Genomic DNA, 18,526 nt, shown 5'->3' on the forward strand with positions numbered 1-18,526 from the left:
AGTGCTGTTGAGTTATATTTGATAGCCAATAGCTCCATATTTCTAGGCAACTAATAAAAATAAATTAATAAATTTAAAGAAAATTTAAACCATTTATTTTAAGTTAGATAAATAAGTATCTTTATGGTATAATTATCTACTTACTTCAAACCCACTTCCCATTAATAAAATCCAAAAAACAAGTATTTGGTTTTCTCTGTCGTTTATTTAATATTTTTATGTATTTTATGTATGTTTATTTCCGAGGCTCTAAAAATAGTTACATGGCTGCACTAGTGTGTGTGGGTGTAGCGTTTATAACTATGATTCTAATTTATATTCCATCGACTCATCGTTTTCGGATCTTGTATTGGATGCTTCGTGTTCTTTTGTTTGTTTCTTTGGGGGGAAGTTTAATTCTTTGTTTGTTGTCATTTCCATAACGGATTCTTCTGGTGTGATTCTTCTGCCTTCGTTATGATTCGAATTTCGAATCGAATCGGTTCGCTTTCTCCGCCGGCTACTCGTGTGTATTTTAATTTAAGAATGGATTAGCTTTCTTTTGGGATATAATAGGTTATATGCTCTACATATTTGCCGTAAAATCGCATGGTTATGTCTGTAGATGTCGGCTAGTGTCTAATAGAGTGTATGGGGTTACGGGGTCAAGGGTCAGGGGGTCATACTAGTAGCTGGGTGTTCGTTCATCTAGGTGTGGCTTGTGTTTAAAGTCGATTATTTAACTCCTACGGAAGCTGAAACTAGTTGAACATTCTCTAACTAAAAGTAGAACAAGAACGAATGCTAAGTATCAAAAGGAAATATCTGATCTGTGAAAACTCCGACGGGGCGGCGCCTTAAAATCGCTGCCCGCCAATCGGGAGTGGGCGTGGCATCGTATTGCATTCATACGTATTACTATATATATCTTTAGCTATATATATTCCTGTGCGGCCAGGCGATCGCGCCGGCCGGGTGGTCATTGAGTATATACTTGAATTGATCTTGAGTTACTTGAGGGATTCCTATTCGTCTTGCATTGGAAAAGTTGAGATTCGGTTTATGATGTATATGTTTATGGTTCGCTGTAAGCATTTATATAAATAAGTTAAATATGTTTACTTATATACGTGGTTGCATATATGCCGGTATGTATGTATATATTTTTTAATGAAGTATACAATATATTGCAATTTTAAATGTATATAACTGTTCAAGTCTTTTTGCATCTCTAATATATGAATATATAAATTAATATCTTTACGTTATTCATCGTTCATTTTATAAAATATCTCACCGTTCGATTTCTGCCCATCGGTTTATTGTATAATAATCAAAATGTAATTGGTGTCTTTAATCTTGAAATTATTTCTTCCTATCAAGAGGTTGTGGGCGCCGATCAGCTGAAGTTCCCGACTTCCTTTTTCAACGATTTTATAAATTAATGGATAAATATATTCATGGTACGATTAAATAACACCCTTTTCCAATTGTGTAATATGAACATACCGGTAAATACTGATCCTAAATATTAAATATAAACATGGGATGTGTATTTAACATTAAAATATGTTTACATATTTTTGAAACAAAACAAAATTAAAAAGAGAAATCGGGAGCACAGCTGCACATCTGTTTTGTAAGTGTTTTTGGGGGCTCTAATTAATTTTTGCAGTGTGATCGGGGTATTTCGATTTTGGGACTCAACTTGCCGCGTGTATAAAACAAGGTTGCTGTGTAAAAATATTTGTAGCTTCATATTTTAGCCCCACTTCAATCCATTCGAGTTCTTCTTACTTTTAGCTCTTTGTCATTTTGTTTGTTTCTCGTTTCATTTCACTTTTATTTTTTGTGGTGTATAATGTGTATAAATAAATCTTACTCATAAATAAATCAATTAAACGCTCGCCTCAATATATAATCTATTTATATTCGTAATTATTTCATATATATTTTGAATGTAAAATTGCAAATCACATAATTGTTACCACTACTGTTCAATGGAATTTCTTATATACGTTTTTTTTAGTTTTTCATTGGTTTTCTTTTTCGGTTTTTGTTTGGTTTGCTTATGTGTATATAGGCATTTAATGCTATTTAAAACGCTATCAATAATCATCAATAAAGCCATGCATAAACACGATTTCGAACTATGGCCCTATAAACAATGCACATAGCACTCTCTGGTCTAAATTCTAATTCCGCCCCGATATTCTAGATTCTAGAATTGCTGCTAGAACTGCGACATGCGGCGTTACTTTACGTGGTTATCTACATGGCGCGCACGTATGTAGATACGATGTAATAATCTGTTGTTGCTATAAAATGTGGGCGTATTTGTATGTGTGTGGGGGTGTGGGGGCGGGGTGTTTATAATTAATGGTTTCTTGCTCGTTGTATAATTAAGTTCGAATGGTTTTCAATATTTTGTTGTTACTTTGCATTTACTATTATTAATTTCGATATAAAACTGCCTCTTTTAAATATATTTATTTATTTGTAATATATTTATGTGTATATATATGCTTTAAAAAATAACCTCTATCGCGTCTGCCTCGTTCATCAATTCTTAAATTATGAAATAATCGTAATTGACAATTTAATTAAATTGTTTTCAAGTTTACTCTTTTGGTTTTTCTTTGCCCTCTTTGCTTTTAGGTTTTGGATTAAAAACTACGCGTAAAATAAATACATGTTTGTGTATATATCAATACTTCTCAATTTTTTTTTTTTGTTTTATAGAATTACAAATTTTTGTATGCTTTTTTTGTTTGGTTTGTTAAAAACTATGTCACTTAACTTTGGAATTGCTTTTAGTTATCATTTGTTTTACAAGTGCGTCTTCTACATCTATCATCATCGTTTCATCAACCTTTCTGCTATCTTCTTCATCTTCGATCTCCCAGAACATCGGGTATATTGGGATATATGTACATATATCCTTTTGCCTATGTATGTATTCCTTTTGCGATTGGGGAGGAGGTGTTCCTGTCCATTAGAAACCTTTGGCTGGGCCAAAGCTCGAGGGGTCGCGGGTACGGGGGTAGTTTCTTGTAAAAAATTGTTTTTAAACTTGCATTTCATGTGGAGCTTATGTATGTATGTACACGACGGGAGGGGGGAGGGGGGGGGACCTCTAATGCTAGTAATAAAATAACTATTTCGTAAGTATAAGTACTTTGTTGCATGTGTATGAGAATGTCTTAATTGGGGTCGCGATTCCTTCGCCACTATATACTTTCCATACTTTGAATGTATTTATTTATGTTAAGTATTGTCCTTGTGATATGTTTCTAAATTGTTTTCTCATTAATTTTAATCATTTCTAAGTAATTGAAGTAGTTTTCCGTTTATCGAGTTAGAGCATAATATGGAAGTAATCTCATCTTAAACTTGGTTAGAGTGTAAAGTTGCCGCAGCGGTTAAAATGGTTCGTCTCGTTCGATTCTGATCCTATATATGTATATATATATATCCGATTTCCGATTGCTAACTTGATCATTGAGTACGGTTAAAAGAGTCTAAGAGCAAGAGAGATATAGGGAGTTGCGGTTGCGGGAGTGCTATAAGTTCACTAATTGATTAGTTTGCTAGGACTTGAACTGAGCTCCGATCGAATCCTTCGGTACTCTAAGGACTACATCTAGTGGTGATTGGAGATTAGTGTGTTATCTGGCGAATGGTGTCCGGATTGTGTGTCTGGGTATCCGGGTTTTGTGAGAGGGGGGTGTATATAAACTCTAGAGCCCTAAAACGATGCCTAAAAGTAGATATTTACCAAAAAACATGCAAATTGGTTCTGCTCGCTAGGTATTAATCATTTAGTTCATATGTATACATATAATTTGCCGTTTGCACCGTTTCCGTCTTCCTACCATCCATCTGTATATAATGCTTACTTGATCTGTGTATATATAGAATTTCTACTTATGTTCCATAATATTCGTTGTGTCAGATTTTTACTATAAGTTACGTTTTGGATTTCCTTCTCAAACCTTTTGTTTTTGTTTTGTTTTCTTTGTTCTTGCGCCTCCCAATCTTCGTTCAGTAAAAGTTGCAACTTGGAGAGATTTTGGAATAGTTCAGATTATAAGTGAGTAGATATAAGTGTGTGTATATAACTGCTTGAAGAAGATTCTATTGAGTTGAGATCCATCGTCATCATCGTGATCATCTGCCATTTAAAGAACTACTCCGCTAGTAAGCCGATTTCTAGACTAGATTTTGTTTGTTTATAATTCTCATTTGGTTTTGTTAATTCTTTTTAGTATTAATTTGATAAGGGTGCTCGAGTATTGCTTATAGGGTTCTGGTATAAAGTATCTTAGTTGCGGGCAGGAGAGTTCCCTAGGTCGATTGTCCCTAGGCCACCACAATGTCCTGGCTGTTCTCATCGCTCTCCAGCTCGTCGCCCATCTCCAGTTCGTCCTGCTTGCTGCAGTCGTCGTCGTCCTCCTCGAGACCCTTGCCCTGATCGATGGCCCCGGCATCCCGGAGGCATGCCGATTCCAGGTGCTTGTTGAGGTACGATTTGAGGGCGAAGGTCTTGTTGCAGCGATGGCACTTGAAGTTCTTGTCGCCCGAATGGGTCTGCATGTGGGCCCGCAGATTGGAGCGGTCGGCAAAGGCTTTGCCGCAATGGACACAGGCGTATGGCTTCTCGCCGGTGTGGGACCGAAGGTGTCCCTGGAGCAGCCAGGGTCTGGAGAATAGCTTGCCGCAGATGTCGCAGCTGTGCGAGAGCTTGTGCGTGAGCAAGTGCATCGCCAGGGCGGGCATGGAAACGTAGGCCTTGCCGCAGGTGTTGCACTTCTTGGCCGACTGTGAGTCCAATGAGCGATGGGTCTGCTTGTGGCGCGAGAGGTTGGAGGATGTGGCATACTGTTTGCCACACTCGCAGCACTTGTAGCAGCCCCTCTTCCGCTTGGCGTAGTTCTCCCCGTTGCCGGAGGAACTGTGTCCCAGGCTGGCTGCCGCATTCTCTGGCGGCTCCGATGGCGGCCCACCTCCTGACGAGGCATTGCTCTGGGCACTCTTGGGACGCGGCTGCATTGGCTCCTGCCTGTCCTGCTTGGTCACAGCAGCCGCCTTGCTCGCCTTGGTCCTGCCGTCCAGCATGTTGAGGCACATCTTGAGGGCCGAGGCACGCTGTTGGTTCTGCTGCGGATTGGGCTTGCCCCACTGCTGCAGACCTGATTCGGAGGAGGAAGACATGTCGATATCCACGTCGGAGCTGTGGTCCGAGTTCGGCGGCGTCAGGGGCGAGCAGTTGCTGGCCCCCTCCGAGGCGCCACCCATCAGGTCGTAGGAGCTGCTGCCAATGAACCGGATGGTCGACTGGGGCGATCGGCTGGAAGCGCTGTTCGATATCTCCTGGATTTCCGGGGAGCGCAGTTGCTCCTGCTCCTGCTTCATGATGGTGACCACGCAGGGCGGGATCAGGGGCGGCAGACTCTGTGACAAGGAGAGCAGATCATGGGCCGCTTCCGTTTCCTCCACGCTGCGACCCCGGTAAATCGATGCCGCTGCCGTCGCCACAACCACTTGTTGCTCCCGCATGCGGTCCCGCTCCCGGTCCCTCTCCCTCTCGCGCTCCTTGTCCCGCTCGCGCTCTCTCTTCAAGGTCACCGGCTCCGGCTGACGCGGAGATCCACTGGCGCTGGCGGGCGGGGCATAGAAAATAACCTTGCCATCCTCCGCCGGCGCTCTGCCCACTGGACGGCGCATCGACACTGTTTATGGGTAAATTAATACTTAGTTTTAGTATCCACAAGATACTGGCCAACTCAAGACAACTAACAGTCCATGGGCTGGATAATTTCCTCGTTTTGGGCAAAGAACTCTTTAAGGTTCATTTTCACTAAAAATCCTCCTCTGAACTAGATGGGGTTCCATGATTGTCAAGCATCTTGTTGACCTGGTGCAGGGTTGCCATTTCGACCAGGGCTACCTAATCGATTGTAAGCTTAACGTTTTTCGGAACGGTGGAGTCCGCTTAATCAATATACGATAAGTTCGATAAGTAATGATCGAAGAAAAAACTAACAATGTGCAAGTTGCGTTTAAAGACAGTTTGCAGTACAAGATGCATGACACGATCTTAGTTTCAATTAATTCGTAAAAAAGTACGAAATTTCACCGACTAACGCTTCTTTAAAAGTGATTTACTGTGCAAATCAGAAAACATTCTCAATTTGTATTGACTCGCTTTGCAACACTCTTATTTAACTTCTCTTTCCCAGAGCTGCCACCTGCACCTGCAGACCTCGAAAGGTGCAACCCGAAACTACAAACTCCTTTGAACTGTCTTTATTAAAAGGCAGCATTTTTTCATGCCTTTTTTAACTCCTCCCAACACACATGTGCTTGGGGTGCGTGTGCCAAAAGCAAGAGATATTGTGAAGGGACTACCGAAAGCAAAGGGAACCATTCAGGGCAGCAGTAACCATAAATGCACATTTCGGCATTTTATGGAACTGGAGCTTAAGCTGACGCAGTATATATCCCTTCTCCACTGCGGCTGACCTGTTACGTTCCGAGTTGCTCAATCGATATGACGACCTCTCAAGCCATCAAAGCCACCACCCAGCACCACCCACTGCCAGTGGCAGTCAATGCCGCTTGTTTGCATTTGCTTCTGCTTTGGCTTTTCCCCTACGCTTTTCCCGTGCCTTTTCCTCCATTCAAGAGCAACAAGCAACGACATCGACAAGAAGGCAAGCGCAAACATGGAAAATGCCAACATACGCTAAAAAGATTAGCTAACGGCGACAATGTCAAACACGAGCGCTCACAGTGGAGTGTTCAAAGTGGGGAAAGCAGGGAAAGCAGGGACTGTTTGGGGTCACTAGCAGTCACCATGGGGGGGTCACCCCCGGGCAGAGGCCCAGTCGCCAGCGCCACCAGTTGAAGGACGCTGGCCAAGTGGGTGGCCATAAAATGGTTGGAAGTGCCGCTGGCTCTCGATGATGGAGTGGGGGGGACTCACACTGACTGGCTACTAAAAATAAATACGAGCACACAAATTGTCGCAGCCACCTGTTCACATTGTTGTGACGCAACTTTCAGGGGGGTGCAGCTGGTTGATTCCGGGTGATTTCGGGTGATTCCGGGGGGCATGAGCGACTGGCAGGTCTCACAAATGAAACAATAGCTACCTAGAGAACAAAACCGCTCTTGCAACCCAAGAATGTTCACTTGAACAGGAAGTACAGGAAATGTGGACTAATAATTGAAAAACTCCAAAAATAAGTCATGAAATATGCTAAAAAAAATTACAATGAAGGTCCTAAAATTGGGGGTTTCCTTTTGTTTGGAAATATATTATATTGAAGTAACATGATGGATAAAACTTTAGAAGTGGAACTCACCTGAGGCGGAGACTGGCGCTGCCACAGTTGCAGGGGATCCTGTAGTTCCTGCTCGCCGTTGCTTTTCCTGCTTGGAGGAGTTCATTTGGACCAGAGATTGGGCGGCGGACCATTCCAGATGTTCGCAGAGCTGATCCTCCTGCTCCTCGCCATCCTCGTCGTCCAGATCGATGATCTCCCGCTTAAGAATCGCACGCGAGTTCCTTTTGGCCAGCAATTTGAGAGGTGACTTGCCGCCAGTTCCCAGGCCATTTCCATTGGCATTTCTTAGCACCGAACTGGCAGTCAGCGGGGATTTATCATCGAGCTTCACCTTGCCGGAGGTCCTGGGCTTGGGTCGTCGCCAGCTCTGCAAGTCGGCACCCGATGCCGATACCGATCCGGAGCTCAGAGTGGATCCCGATCCACCGGGCACATACTTCTTGGTGGCACTCGCATAGGCAATCGTTTGGATCTTATTGCGATTGGGCAGTATAAAGTCCACGGACATCTTGCCTGCAAAACGGGTCACCGTATCCGTATCCGTCCGCCTTCCCAGTTTGCCAGCTTGGAGCCTGGGCAATCGAAATTCCGGGGATTGCCCTCCACTTGTTTGCTGCTGCCCTGTTTATTTTGGTCTAGGTTTCTCTGGGGGTTGGGTGTGGTTTTTGGGGTTTTCTTATGCTTAGATTTGTTTTGTATTTACTATGTAGATGTAGCACAACCTTCTTTGTCATCTGCAGTTAAAATGCTTTTGCCTTTATAAGCTATAGCCGTAGCTCTTGACCCGCCCTCGTCCGTTCCTGGCCCTCTTCTACTGCCTCTACTTCTGGTTCAACTTTGACATTGACATGCGTCGCCTTGAGAGTATTGCTGCGGTTGCTCCTTCAGCTTTGATTCCGTGTCCCCGAAGTTGCGGATGTTGCAATATTGCGTCCTTTGGCTGGCATCCTTCTGCCCCCCGCAAGATCCTGCCCACCTGCGATCCTACCACATCCGCCTGGCAGCTTATTTAACTTGTTCCCCCGGCTATCTCCGCAGTTCAAGGTATCTGGCTTTCGTTGTTGCGTTGCTAGTTGCTGCTGGTGGTTGTTGCAATGTTGCAATGTTGCCGCCGTTACCGCTGCTGCTCCTGTTTTCTGCAAGTAATGGAAAGGCGGGTAAATTAAACTGCACTTATTTACCGGCAAGACAGTGCACAAAGACCCTGTCACATTTACATGCAAGTAATAGCTGTATCCTGCTCGAAGGACCAAGACAAAGGTGCGTCTTTGTAATAAGCTTCTTAACATGGGTGTACGTTTGTTGAATACACAGCTTTGTTAAATACACTTTTTACATCGCAGCAGTTAAAAGAAATTATATTATAAATTAGATATATATTATTCCTTAAATTAAGTGTGTTCTAATTAAAATATTTCGAATAACCATTATAAAAACTTATTTATGATGACAGCTAACAATATTTTCCGAAAAATGGATGGCCTCCTTCCTTTATCATACTTTCTATTGACTAGAACTTCGGGGGGTTCTGAACTCATAAAAAGCAAGGACCCGCTGCTAGGACTTCCTAAGCAATTGCTGATAGCCCATAATGCACCCTTTGCCCTAGCATACCCCATAAATCGCAGGTAAATACTCTATGGCAACCATTAACTGCACACTCCGCCACTTTCCAAACACCTTGCACTCGAAAAAAAAGCGAAGAAAAAAGAACGAGCTACGAAATTGCATAATTTAAACGGCGATTAAAGTGCGAAAATTGTAAACAAGTTCCTGCAGTGGTTGCCAGTCATAATATTTACATTATAAATGCAGAAACCGCCGTGCAATCAGCGTCAGACGGGAACAGGACATCCCATCCAGGGGCGGAGTGGGTGGTGGGTGCTTGCTAGATGGGTGGTGGTTGGTTTTCCAGGTGGGTGGGGGAAATTTGCAACACTTGATTACACTTAATTGATAAATTGTTATACTTTTTGCACTAAATTGCACGGTTTATACACGGACAGGCAGTTCATTTTCCGCACTGCGTGGAGCGAAGAGAGCGAGAGCGAGGTAGAGGGAATGAGCGAGAGAGAGTGAGGTGGGGAAATGGGTATTTTTCGGGGGAGGGCTGGCGGAAAAGCTTCCATTGGAAGGTGGCGCACACGCACGCACACCGAAACTATCTATCCCTATCCCACGTTTAAAAATGGCGCATATACTCGCTGCCATTGTTTAGGAAATGCACTGGCCGAGGCTCTACGATTTCGATGGCGATTACCTATGTATTCTCCTGCAATATATACACTTTTTCGTCTAGTTTTATCACATGTTGAATATTTCTTAGGTAATGGTCTGAATGTTTTGCGGTCTGTGGAAAATCCTATAAATTTTCCTCGTTTTCCGTTCGTTGCTTCAGCAACAACAACTTGTTCACTCTGCACTTGTCGAATGTTTTGTGAATTGAAATCGACGGACCAGCTCTCAGAGAGAGAGAGTATTTTTTATACCGAGAAAGAGAAATGGAGAATTATTCGGCGCACTCGTTGAAGCTTGCGAACTAGTAGGTGGAACTGTAAAGCAGCGAGTACATGCAACAAATAGTCAACTGTTGGTTGCCTTAGCCTACCTCACTGTACCACCCCCTTTCTCCAACCCATTTCTCGCCCATTTCGCTCTCTCCCTCTCTCTGTCTCTCTCTCTCTCTGTCTCTCTGAATGTCCTGCTGCACATAAACAATGCGAGATTTTTATTGCATACTTTGCAGCTGCAGCGACTTATACACACACATGCAAGGAACGTACATCCTATATAGCACTTTGTCACATGCAACACCAAATCAAATCATGCATAAATAAGGAACCGAGCTTATAACTATATTTTTGGCAGTTAAACCAATCTAAGGCGGTTATATGATATGATATCGTAGGAAACTTTCGTACTCGCTCTGATTTGTGGCTTGTTTTATCTTCACACACACACAATTTGCTCTTCGATAGTTATAGATTTTCCTCTTTGTTTTTTTCTTTTCTTTCTGCACTTGCTCACGTAATATTTGGGTTTCTGGTTTTGGTCTGGACTTGAGTGTTACTATTTTTATATATTTTACAGTTTATATTATTATTGTGGTGCGGTGTGTGCTGGCTATTAAACTATGGACTTGTTTGGCCTGCCGCTGTGCGTCAGTTTTTGACGTACCACTCCCTTCTACTGTGCGCTTGGCATTCGCAGCTTTTCGCTGGCTCTGCCGCTCACTTGGCTATAGCATATAGCGTATATATATGTGGAGGTTTATATATATGTGTGTGTGTGTGAGATTTACAGCGAGTGTGCGTGATTTCGGGTCAACACCAACGCACACCACTAGGGGGTGGTGGTGTTCTTTGGAAGGCAAGGGGTGGTTCCTGGGGCATTGCTTAAAGGGTTTAGGTACCAAATAACTGCTTAGAATCCCAGCGATAGTGACAGTATCTTAAGATATATTAATCTGATTTATTGGCTAGTTGCAAATTCTTAAGATAACATTCAGACACAACAAGTAGCCAGCAACACCACCCCCTAGCCGCCCAAAAGACACCCAAAAACATGCAACAACCCCAAGAGAGAGTTGCTTCTGATTCTGCGCATATTCTCTTCATGTTTTATGTGATTCTCGCGAAACTCGACCAGCGAGTCACCAATACCACGACAAAGGACATATCCTGGCAGGAACTCGTGCCACACACACTTGTGGATTGCCGAAAATTATGCAACAGCACCGCTTTTGGAATGGTGGAGGGGGTGCGTTTGCTTGCCACGGGGGCCGCAAAACCGGGAAGAAGTATCGCTACCAGTACCTTTCCAAAAAAAAGAAACAGAATCCGAAAAGCCGGGGGTGTGTTTTGATGTCTGCCACTTGGCTGCCAAAAAAACAAAGAAGTAGAGGGAAAAGTTCGAATTTTCAAGGGGTTCCAAAGCTTAGAAATAAATTATGCTCCAGCTGTAAGCGTTTAATTTGGTATTGTTTTCATTCTTCGGTTGGCCCTTCGGTTTCTTTCATTTTGGTTAGCTAGAACAAATATTTAGCATAGTTGACAACTGAAACTTGCTCCTTGCTTTGTCCGTTGTCCTTTTTAACGTTCTGAGGTTTTGGGTTTATTTCGTTACGTTTCGTTTGGTTTGGTTTCATTTGGTTTGTCCTGTTTGCACAGGCCGAGATGCGAGACCGAATCGAAAAGGGGGCCAAAGGACACACAACGGCCGCAAGAACTCCATGGCCCGTGGCCCATTATTGCCCCCCCTGGTCGCAACCAGCAGCCCCCTCTTCTTTCCTCCCCCGAATCCAATAGAGTCCCTTGCGGTTTTTGTATCTTTTTTTGTGGCATTGGTGGTGGTGGTGCTGCTGTTGCTGCTGCTGCGTTGACATCAGCGCTTCCGCTGCGGGCTTCCTTATTATTCCTGTCACTAAGCCGCCCTTTAAATTCGCAATGAATGCCAAACAGCGAAACAGTTAAATGTTTTTTTTTTTTTCGGTTCCCGCTGTTGTTCGAGCCACGGAAGTGCAACACCAACCAGGCCAGCCAGCAGACCAAACCAGAGCAGACCGGAACAGGATGCACTGGGAGAAAAGAGTGACGATTACCCTTTCACTATTTGTACTATGTAAAGGTGTTAAAGATGTATGGCAGTATTTGAGTATAATTATTTACAAGCTTTTTACATGGGCATCTACATAAACACAATGAATAGTTTATAAGAGAAACTTAACCGAGCTTTAATCCCAGTCAGATGAAATAGTTTTTGAACACTTTTCCACAAATAATTCTATTAAATCTTCCACGGCTTATATTATATATAAATTTAGAGCAGTAAGCGACGTAAAAAATTGTTTATAGTGCTTGAATTGGTTTCGCAATTGCGGCTTGGTTTGGGTCCTGCCAGTGCTGCAGGGTAAAGAGTTGGGACTGGGAAATGGGAAAGGAAACAACCGCAAGGTTACCCGGCCAAAGGGGTTGGCTGCGATGTCCTGGCGACGTCCTGGTGTCCTGCAGCGTCGTCGGCTGCCTTCGCGGTTACATTGACCCTTTTTTCCACGGCCGCCTTTTGTTGCCGCTTGATAGGCTTTCTTGCCGTCAACGCTAATGGAGCTTAAAAAGTTGTCAAAGCGGCGCGGGTTTTATATTTTAATTTCAAAGTGCCAAAATAGAAAATGAAATGGAGCAAAAGGATGGCGTAGTCATCAAAAGGGATCTGCAACAAGGCATCAAATCAACTGGATCCTCTGACATCGCAAATCAGACGCGAAGTGGGCAAAAAGCTGGCGGTCTATGCATATACAAATACATACATATATATGTATATATATAGCGCAGACTATAGTCTGGGAGCATTTGTGTGGAGCGATGACGACCAACTCCTGTTGCCCATTTATTGCCATATGCTGACAGTGTTGCTCGCGGGCGGCGATGGGGGCCAATTTGAGCTGTCATAAAAATGTACAACAACCGGCTACAAAGCAAACAATGCGACGAGTGCCAACAGCAACAGCAACACAAACAGCAGCAACATCTACGGCAGCAACAGCAATGGCCGCATTCAGCAATTGTGCAAACAAATTGCTGTTGCACTTTACTTTTATTTTACGAGTGCGAATGCCAGAGCTTACTAGTATTTTTCTACGTTTTTTATTCCACTACCCGTTTTCTGTGCCTCGCTTGACGGACCAAGGGAGTCCAGAAGTCCTGGAGAGCTGGAGAACTGGTGTCCCGGAGTCCTGGAAGTGCTGCTGCCCAGCCACCCCAACCAATTTGCATTTTACTATCGCTGCAGGTTTTTATAGTTGTTGCTTTTGCATTTGCTCTTACTTTTTGATGCCTCATTCGGGCTGGATGGGATCCTTGTTCTGGTCCTGGTTTTATTTGCGGCCCGGCCCGCAATTTCCACTCCTCCCGATCCGCCGGACTTATCCGCCGAGCTCATCCCAGCGCTTTTTGCGGAATGCTCCGGTCATAAAGTTTACTTAACATGCCGCTGACGCTTTAGTATTTTTTGCTCCTGTTAGGATTCGGATTGGACAAGTCAAGCTGGAAAGCTCCTTCTGCCAGATGGACGACAAACACAGACGCAAACAAGGACTCAGACTCGGACTCAGCCACACACAGACAGAGGTTACAGATGTTGAAGGAGCGAAATCTCCAACATTGACCGGCATTTCTAATGTGCCCTGTTATGGCTGGCCATCAATTATATCAATTTCTGGGCGAGAACTTGATGTAAACAAAACCACTTCAATGGCGGCTACTCAACTTGATTAGTTTGATCAAGAGGTAAGCTCACTTTCGGTCAGATTTATTGGCCGAGAACTCTTTGAAATATTTGTGAAATGCATTCATTTCAGCCGCAACTGCACTTTGTAAATGTCTTCGGGGCAACTTCAAATCCATTAAGGATTTATTTGGGCTACACGTTGGTCTTCCGCCACAGAAAATTCTTAAATGTTTAGTTTCGAAAGCTAAAGAGCTGGGCCACGAATAAAAACAAGAACTTAAAATCAGTTAATAATTATTTTAAAATCACTGCCATGCCAATTACTTTACAACTCGATTCATATTCATATATCAAGCTTTTTCCTTTGCTAAATGAATCATGTAATATAATAGCACTTCTCAAATAAACCCAACAATACGACACATCGTAAAACACTCTTGTAAAGTTATTTCGGATATCTCCATCGGAATCTCTATCACTCGTTCACTCGCACAAAATCAAAAAACCCAGTCAAAACGAGCTCACACAACACTCCTAATCCATATTCCATCAAATTCGCTTTTAATACAGCGGACTCGAGTAAAATATAAACAATTTACAGCCACTTGCTGAGGTGAAATTTATTCAGAGTCCCATTCAATCGCGATGCCACTAAGCTCACACGCTGCTTTTCCTTCTCGACAATTTTCCCACCAGGAAACGGCTAGGTGGAATGGGTTTTTCCTCTTTTTCCGAGCGATTTACGAGTCTGGCCTGGGTTCTATGTTATCCCGTCCCGGGGCATCCCCTGCATTTTACAACATTTGTATTTATTTGGCGTCATGAGTTTAAGATGTTGTTGATATATGTTTACCGTTGGGTGACACACACACACACACATAGCAAGTGGCAACTGCTGCAGCTTCACATAAGTAAATTAGGATTTATGCTTTGTTCTATTTGAGCGCTGCAAAGCCATAAACGATTTTTTATGCACAGCCACTTGGTTTTGGCGCGGAATGGTGGTGGTGTTGGTGGAGCAGTTCGCACCTTGCCGAATACGATTTACGACTTTGAGCATGTGAGAACGTAAAATTGTTATAAATTTGCATGTGCAGAATGCGAAAGAAGCCACTGCGTCTTAGCACTCTGAAAAAAAAATGCTCAAAATCGCAGTAAAATTTAGTGATTCGCCATAAAACTAACGTGAATCAAATTCAAAGCCTGCGAGAATCTGACAATATCACAAAACATTTCTGAAGGTGGCACCATAAAACTTTGACTGTCTGCTCGAAACTTGTTTGAAGAAATATGAATGAAATTGTTATTCACTTGAATTTGTTCCACATTTCCTTTTCAAATGAATTTTAAAGCAACTTGATTGGTGTTTGAATTGTTTTCAGTGCACCAATGGAAACAGCTTCTTTGGCGATGAGGAGGCAATAAACCCAACTTACGGCCAAGATCAATCGCAGCGGCTTGAGCCAGTTAATGGCACATGAAACTGAACAACAGAGGCACTCTGCAAATCGCCGGCAAGCAAAAGGAGCAGGACGATGGAGAAAAAGCCTTAGGACGAAGGACGAAGGATATATGTGCCATGTGAGTTGGCAGCACCAAGACCAAGTGAGCGTAATGAATGCGCTCAAATTTATCAAGCTGCATTAGGGCAATGAATGAAACCTGTAACTCATTTTGTCACCGAAAGTAAACAACGTAGTACAATGCGATGTAAACTGTTGCTAAGCCATCGCGTGTGTGCATATGTCTAAAAAAGTTTTCCCCCACTTTCGCCAGGCCGACATTTCCTTATTTTTCGCCCCGTGACCCACATGACTGACACTTCGCGATGACGCAAATCTTAAAGCCGAAAGGCCCAAAAAAAATAAGAACAGAACAGAACTGAACCAAGCCAAACCGAACCGAACAGTAGTAAGATGTTGTCGGCAGATAGTCCCCACTGGATTAATGCTGCCATAATTCCACGGGCGGCCTTAGGCCGTAGAGCTCCTTGCGAAGCTTGTGGAGTGGAGTTCATTTAATATATCCGATAAAAGTATTTGCAATAAATCCTGTAAAAGCTAATGATTAATTGCTCTGTAGCTTTTAACGTCAACGCGCATACTGGAGGCACGGATTGTGTGTCAGACAGCAAAGGCAGCGGCAACAAGAACAACAATGGCAAAGCCAAAGTGGCAGCGACATTGGCCAACGTGGCGTATGAGTAATTCGACTTTGACGCCGCAGCGCCGCGCGTGGTTTTGCCTACAGCCACACACAGACACACACACACTCTTTCCAGGACTCTGTCACACACACACACGCACACCACTGTGGCACATTTGTCTCTGCTGTTAGTGTATGTTTCATGTTTTGCGTTATTGTCGCTTCAAGTAAAAACACAAAAATATTTATTTCAAATGAGTCCTGTGTACAACTGGGGACTGCGGAAACTGGTAAACAGAATGCTTTTCCGGCCCAACCCCAAACGGCCACGCCCCCAAAACGCCCACGGGAGATACCCTGTAGTGGGTGTATGTGTGTATGGTGACTATTGTTAAACTTCAGGTAGGAATACTTTTAGACAGCCAAAAAACTAATCACCACAGCTTATTGACAGTTTACCATAAGGTCAAGAAGTGAGATTCCATTCTATGTAATACCAATCCTTTGTTATTTAGGGTACCTCGAATTCGTAACCTCGATTCAGCAGAATCGCCTTCTTTTTTTTGGGAATTCTTTTTGTTTTTGGTGGGTGGCGAAAGTTACTTTCAGGGGGTAAGTTGGGCTGCTTCTGCCGTTCAGTTGGCGCCTTTCCTGTGGCAAGGGACCGGGTGGAAGACAGCATTTGCAATAAATTGTGAAAGTGTCAACGAAAGGCAAAAATACACACACAGACACACACAGATGCACACGCACGCACGCACTGGGGGAAAAACAATGCTAACGACATACAAACAAACAAATCTATACTCATTTCGGCTACTGTACCTTGGAGTGGGGAAGCAACACGCACGCATATTTATTTTGAACACATCTTTTTTTTGGCCAGCTACAAATGCGTTATATAAATACGCCTCTACAGATACGCAGATGTATATGTGCGTGAGTATAAATGGGTCTATAGATTGCCTTTTACATACTCACGCATATTGTTCTAATCAGTGGCGATGTCCTGGCTCCTTGGAATGTCAATTTTTTGTTGCCTAATTTATTTGGCCAACCCAAACCGAAACCAATCGAAACCACCCTCTGGCAAAAGGGGGAGTTGCTACTACTTTTGACACCACCCGGAGGAAAGCGCTTCAGATGATTATTGTCATGGTCGAAATTCTCGGCATCGGCATAGATTTTTCTCCCCCAAAAACCCAGAGGTTGGAGATCTTTGCATAAGCTCCTGCCGCTGACATCTTATGGAAGATGGATAGTTCTGTGGCGTGGTCAGGTACAATCGATAGCCGGCATATTTATGGTGGCCACGTGACCTTTCGCTGACCGCTGGACGTTTGGCAAGCGGTATGCTGACCCCTTTTTATGGAAAAGCGGGGGAAAAGAGTTTCCTTCTCCTTAAGCCTGACGGATTTAAATCCCTCGAAAACTGCCCGAAATAATTAATCTCCTTAATTGAATACATGCGATTATGAATCAGCAAGGAGGACAAGCACTTACCACAATTACTGCATTAATTTCCGCCACTTGTCGAGTTGCCTTGGGGCTTTTGGTTCGGTTTGGGTTTTCTTTTCGCTTTTCCTTCGCCTTTCCTTTTTCGGGGGTTGTACACTGTGTATATATAGGAATAGGAATAATCATAAGGAGCTCCTGAGCATCTGGCCGGGGGCGTTGGTCCAGTGTTCCACTAAATTGGACACATCTGCACAGTTTTTCCTCACAGTTTGTGCCCCCAAATAAGGAAAATCCCTCCCACTCCGTCTTGGCAGCGTGTCAATCTTGCGAGTCAAATGGCGGCACGCATGGCAAAGTTTTTCCAGCCACAGAGAGAGAGAGAGAGAGGGAACACTGCCTCAAATCCCCGCACGTATCCGCATTTCCACAATTCTACAATTCCGCATTTCCCATTTCCACATTGCCGGGAGTCTGGCGCATTTGCATTTGCCTCCGTACACAATTTGTATGCTTAAGTAAGCCGACTGCGTGCATGTTTCTAATGGGCGGCACAAAAGGTTAGCTTACCTGATGCTGAACACGGTAAAAAACACGCTGGAAAAGCGGCTTTTCCGCCCGCTTTTCACCACCCCTCGCCCCTCCTGCCAACACTCTCCCCAGGCAGCAACTGAAAACTCATTTCGCCTCGGGCGTGACTTTTATAGCACTTTGTTTCCGAGTAGCTGGAGCTATTCAGAAAACCAGAACCCAAACTTGTACCAAAAACTGAAAAAAAAAGAGGAAAACTTTCGATACCAAAAGGTTTGAATACCCTTGTTTAGCCATTGTTGTTATGACAGCTAGAATGTTAGGAAAAACTCAAAATAAACTAGTTTTTCATTGTCTTTTTCCAGTTTTCATAATAGCAATATAGAAGATTGATCAGATCTAGAAATTGCTATGATTAAATTAAATATATTATAGGCATTTAATCGTTGGATAAACTTTTCGCATTTAAGATATAGACATACACATATATAGATAGTCACGAGTTATGTTCTTCCTACACACATTATCATCACAATATCTTAGTACACATGTAAATGACTGTCTTACTACAAATGTAATTATCAAGATTTAATTACGATAAAGTTTATGGACTAAGTAAATTAAGGCAAAAGTTTTATTAAATAGAAACTTCCTATCAGGAACTCCCTGACAACTTTTTGTTCCAATGCCATTTTCAGGATGCCCTTTTTTTAGATCGCAATCGAAAACAAAAGAGTGTGTGACAAATGATGGCTCACAATAAAGCCAGAACTCGCAGCATTCGAAAAAGTTTTCAAAAAAAGAAAAAAAAAGCGTAGACCTTCAAAATGACGAACTCA

General features: G+C 43.2%; 1 protein-coding gene across 3 annotated transcripts; it reads right to left on the reverse strand.

Moving 5' to 3' along the window:
* Positions 1 to 185: 185 nt before the first annotated feature.
* LOC6610689 (zinc finger protein 37) lies at positions 186 to 10,526 on the reverse strand. 3 transcript variants are annotated; one of them, XM_002035219.2, is made up of 3 exons: positions 10,253 to 10,526; positions 7,350 to 8,467; positions 186 to 5,711 (listed from the first exon to the last, which is right to left on the reverse strand). In XM_002035219.2, exons 2-3 carry the CDS (start codon positions 7,837 to 7,839, stop codon positions 4,342 to 4,344), a joined length of 1,860 nt encoding a protein of 619 aa, XP_002035255.1. In that variant the 5' UTR covers positions 7,840 to 8,467; positions 10,253 to 10,526; the 3' UTR covers positions 186 to 4,341. The 3 variants fall into 3 exon arrangements, with proteins under 3 accessions (XP_002035255.1, XP_032574649.1, XP_032574650.1); XM_032718758.1 differs by lacking the exon at positions 10,253 to 10,526 and adding an exon at positions 9,592 to 9,766; XM_032718759.1 differs by lacking the exons at positions 7,350 to 8,467; positions 10,253 to 10,526 and adding an exon at positions 5,780 to 5,873.
* Positions 10,527 to 18,526: the final 8,000 nt, after the last annotated feature.

The sequence above is a fragment of the Drosophila sechellia genome, chromosome 3L, assembly GCF_004382195.2.
Source record: "Drosophila sechellia strain sech25 chromosome 3L, ASM438219v1, whole genome shotgun sequence".
Taxonomy (NCBI): Eukaryota; Metazoa; Arthropoda; class Insecta; order Diptera; family Drosophilidae; genus Drosophila; species Drosophila sechellia.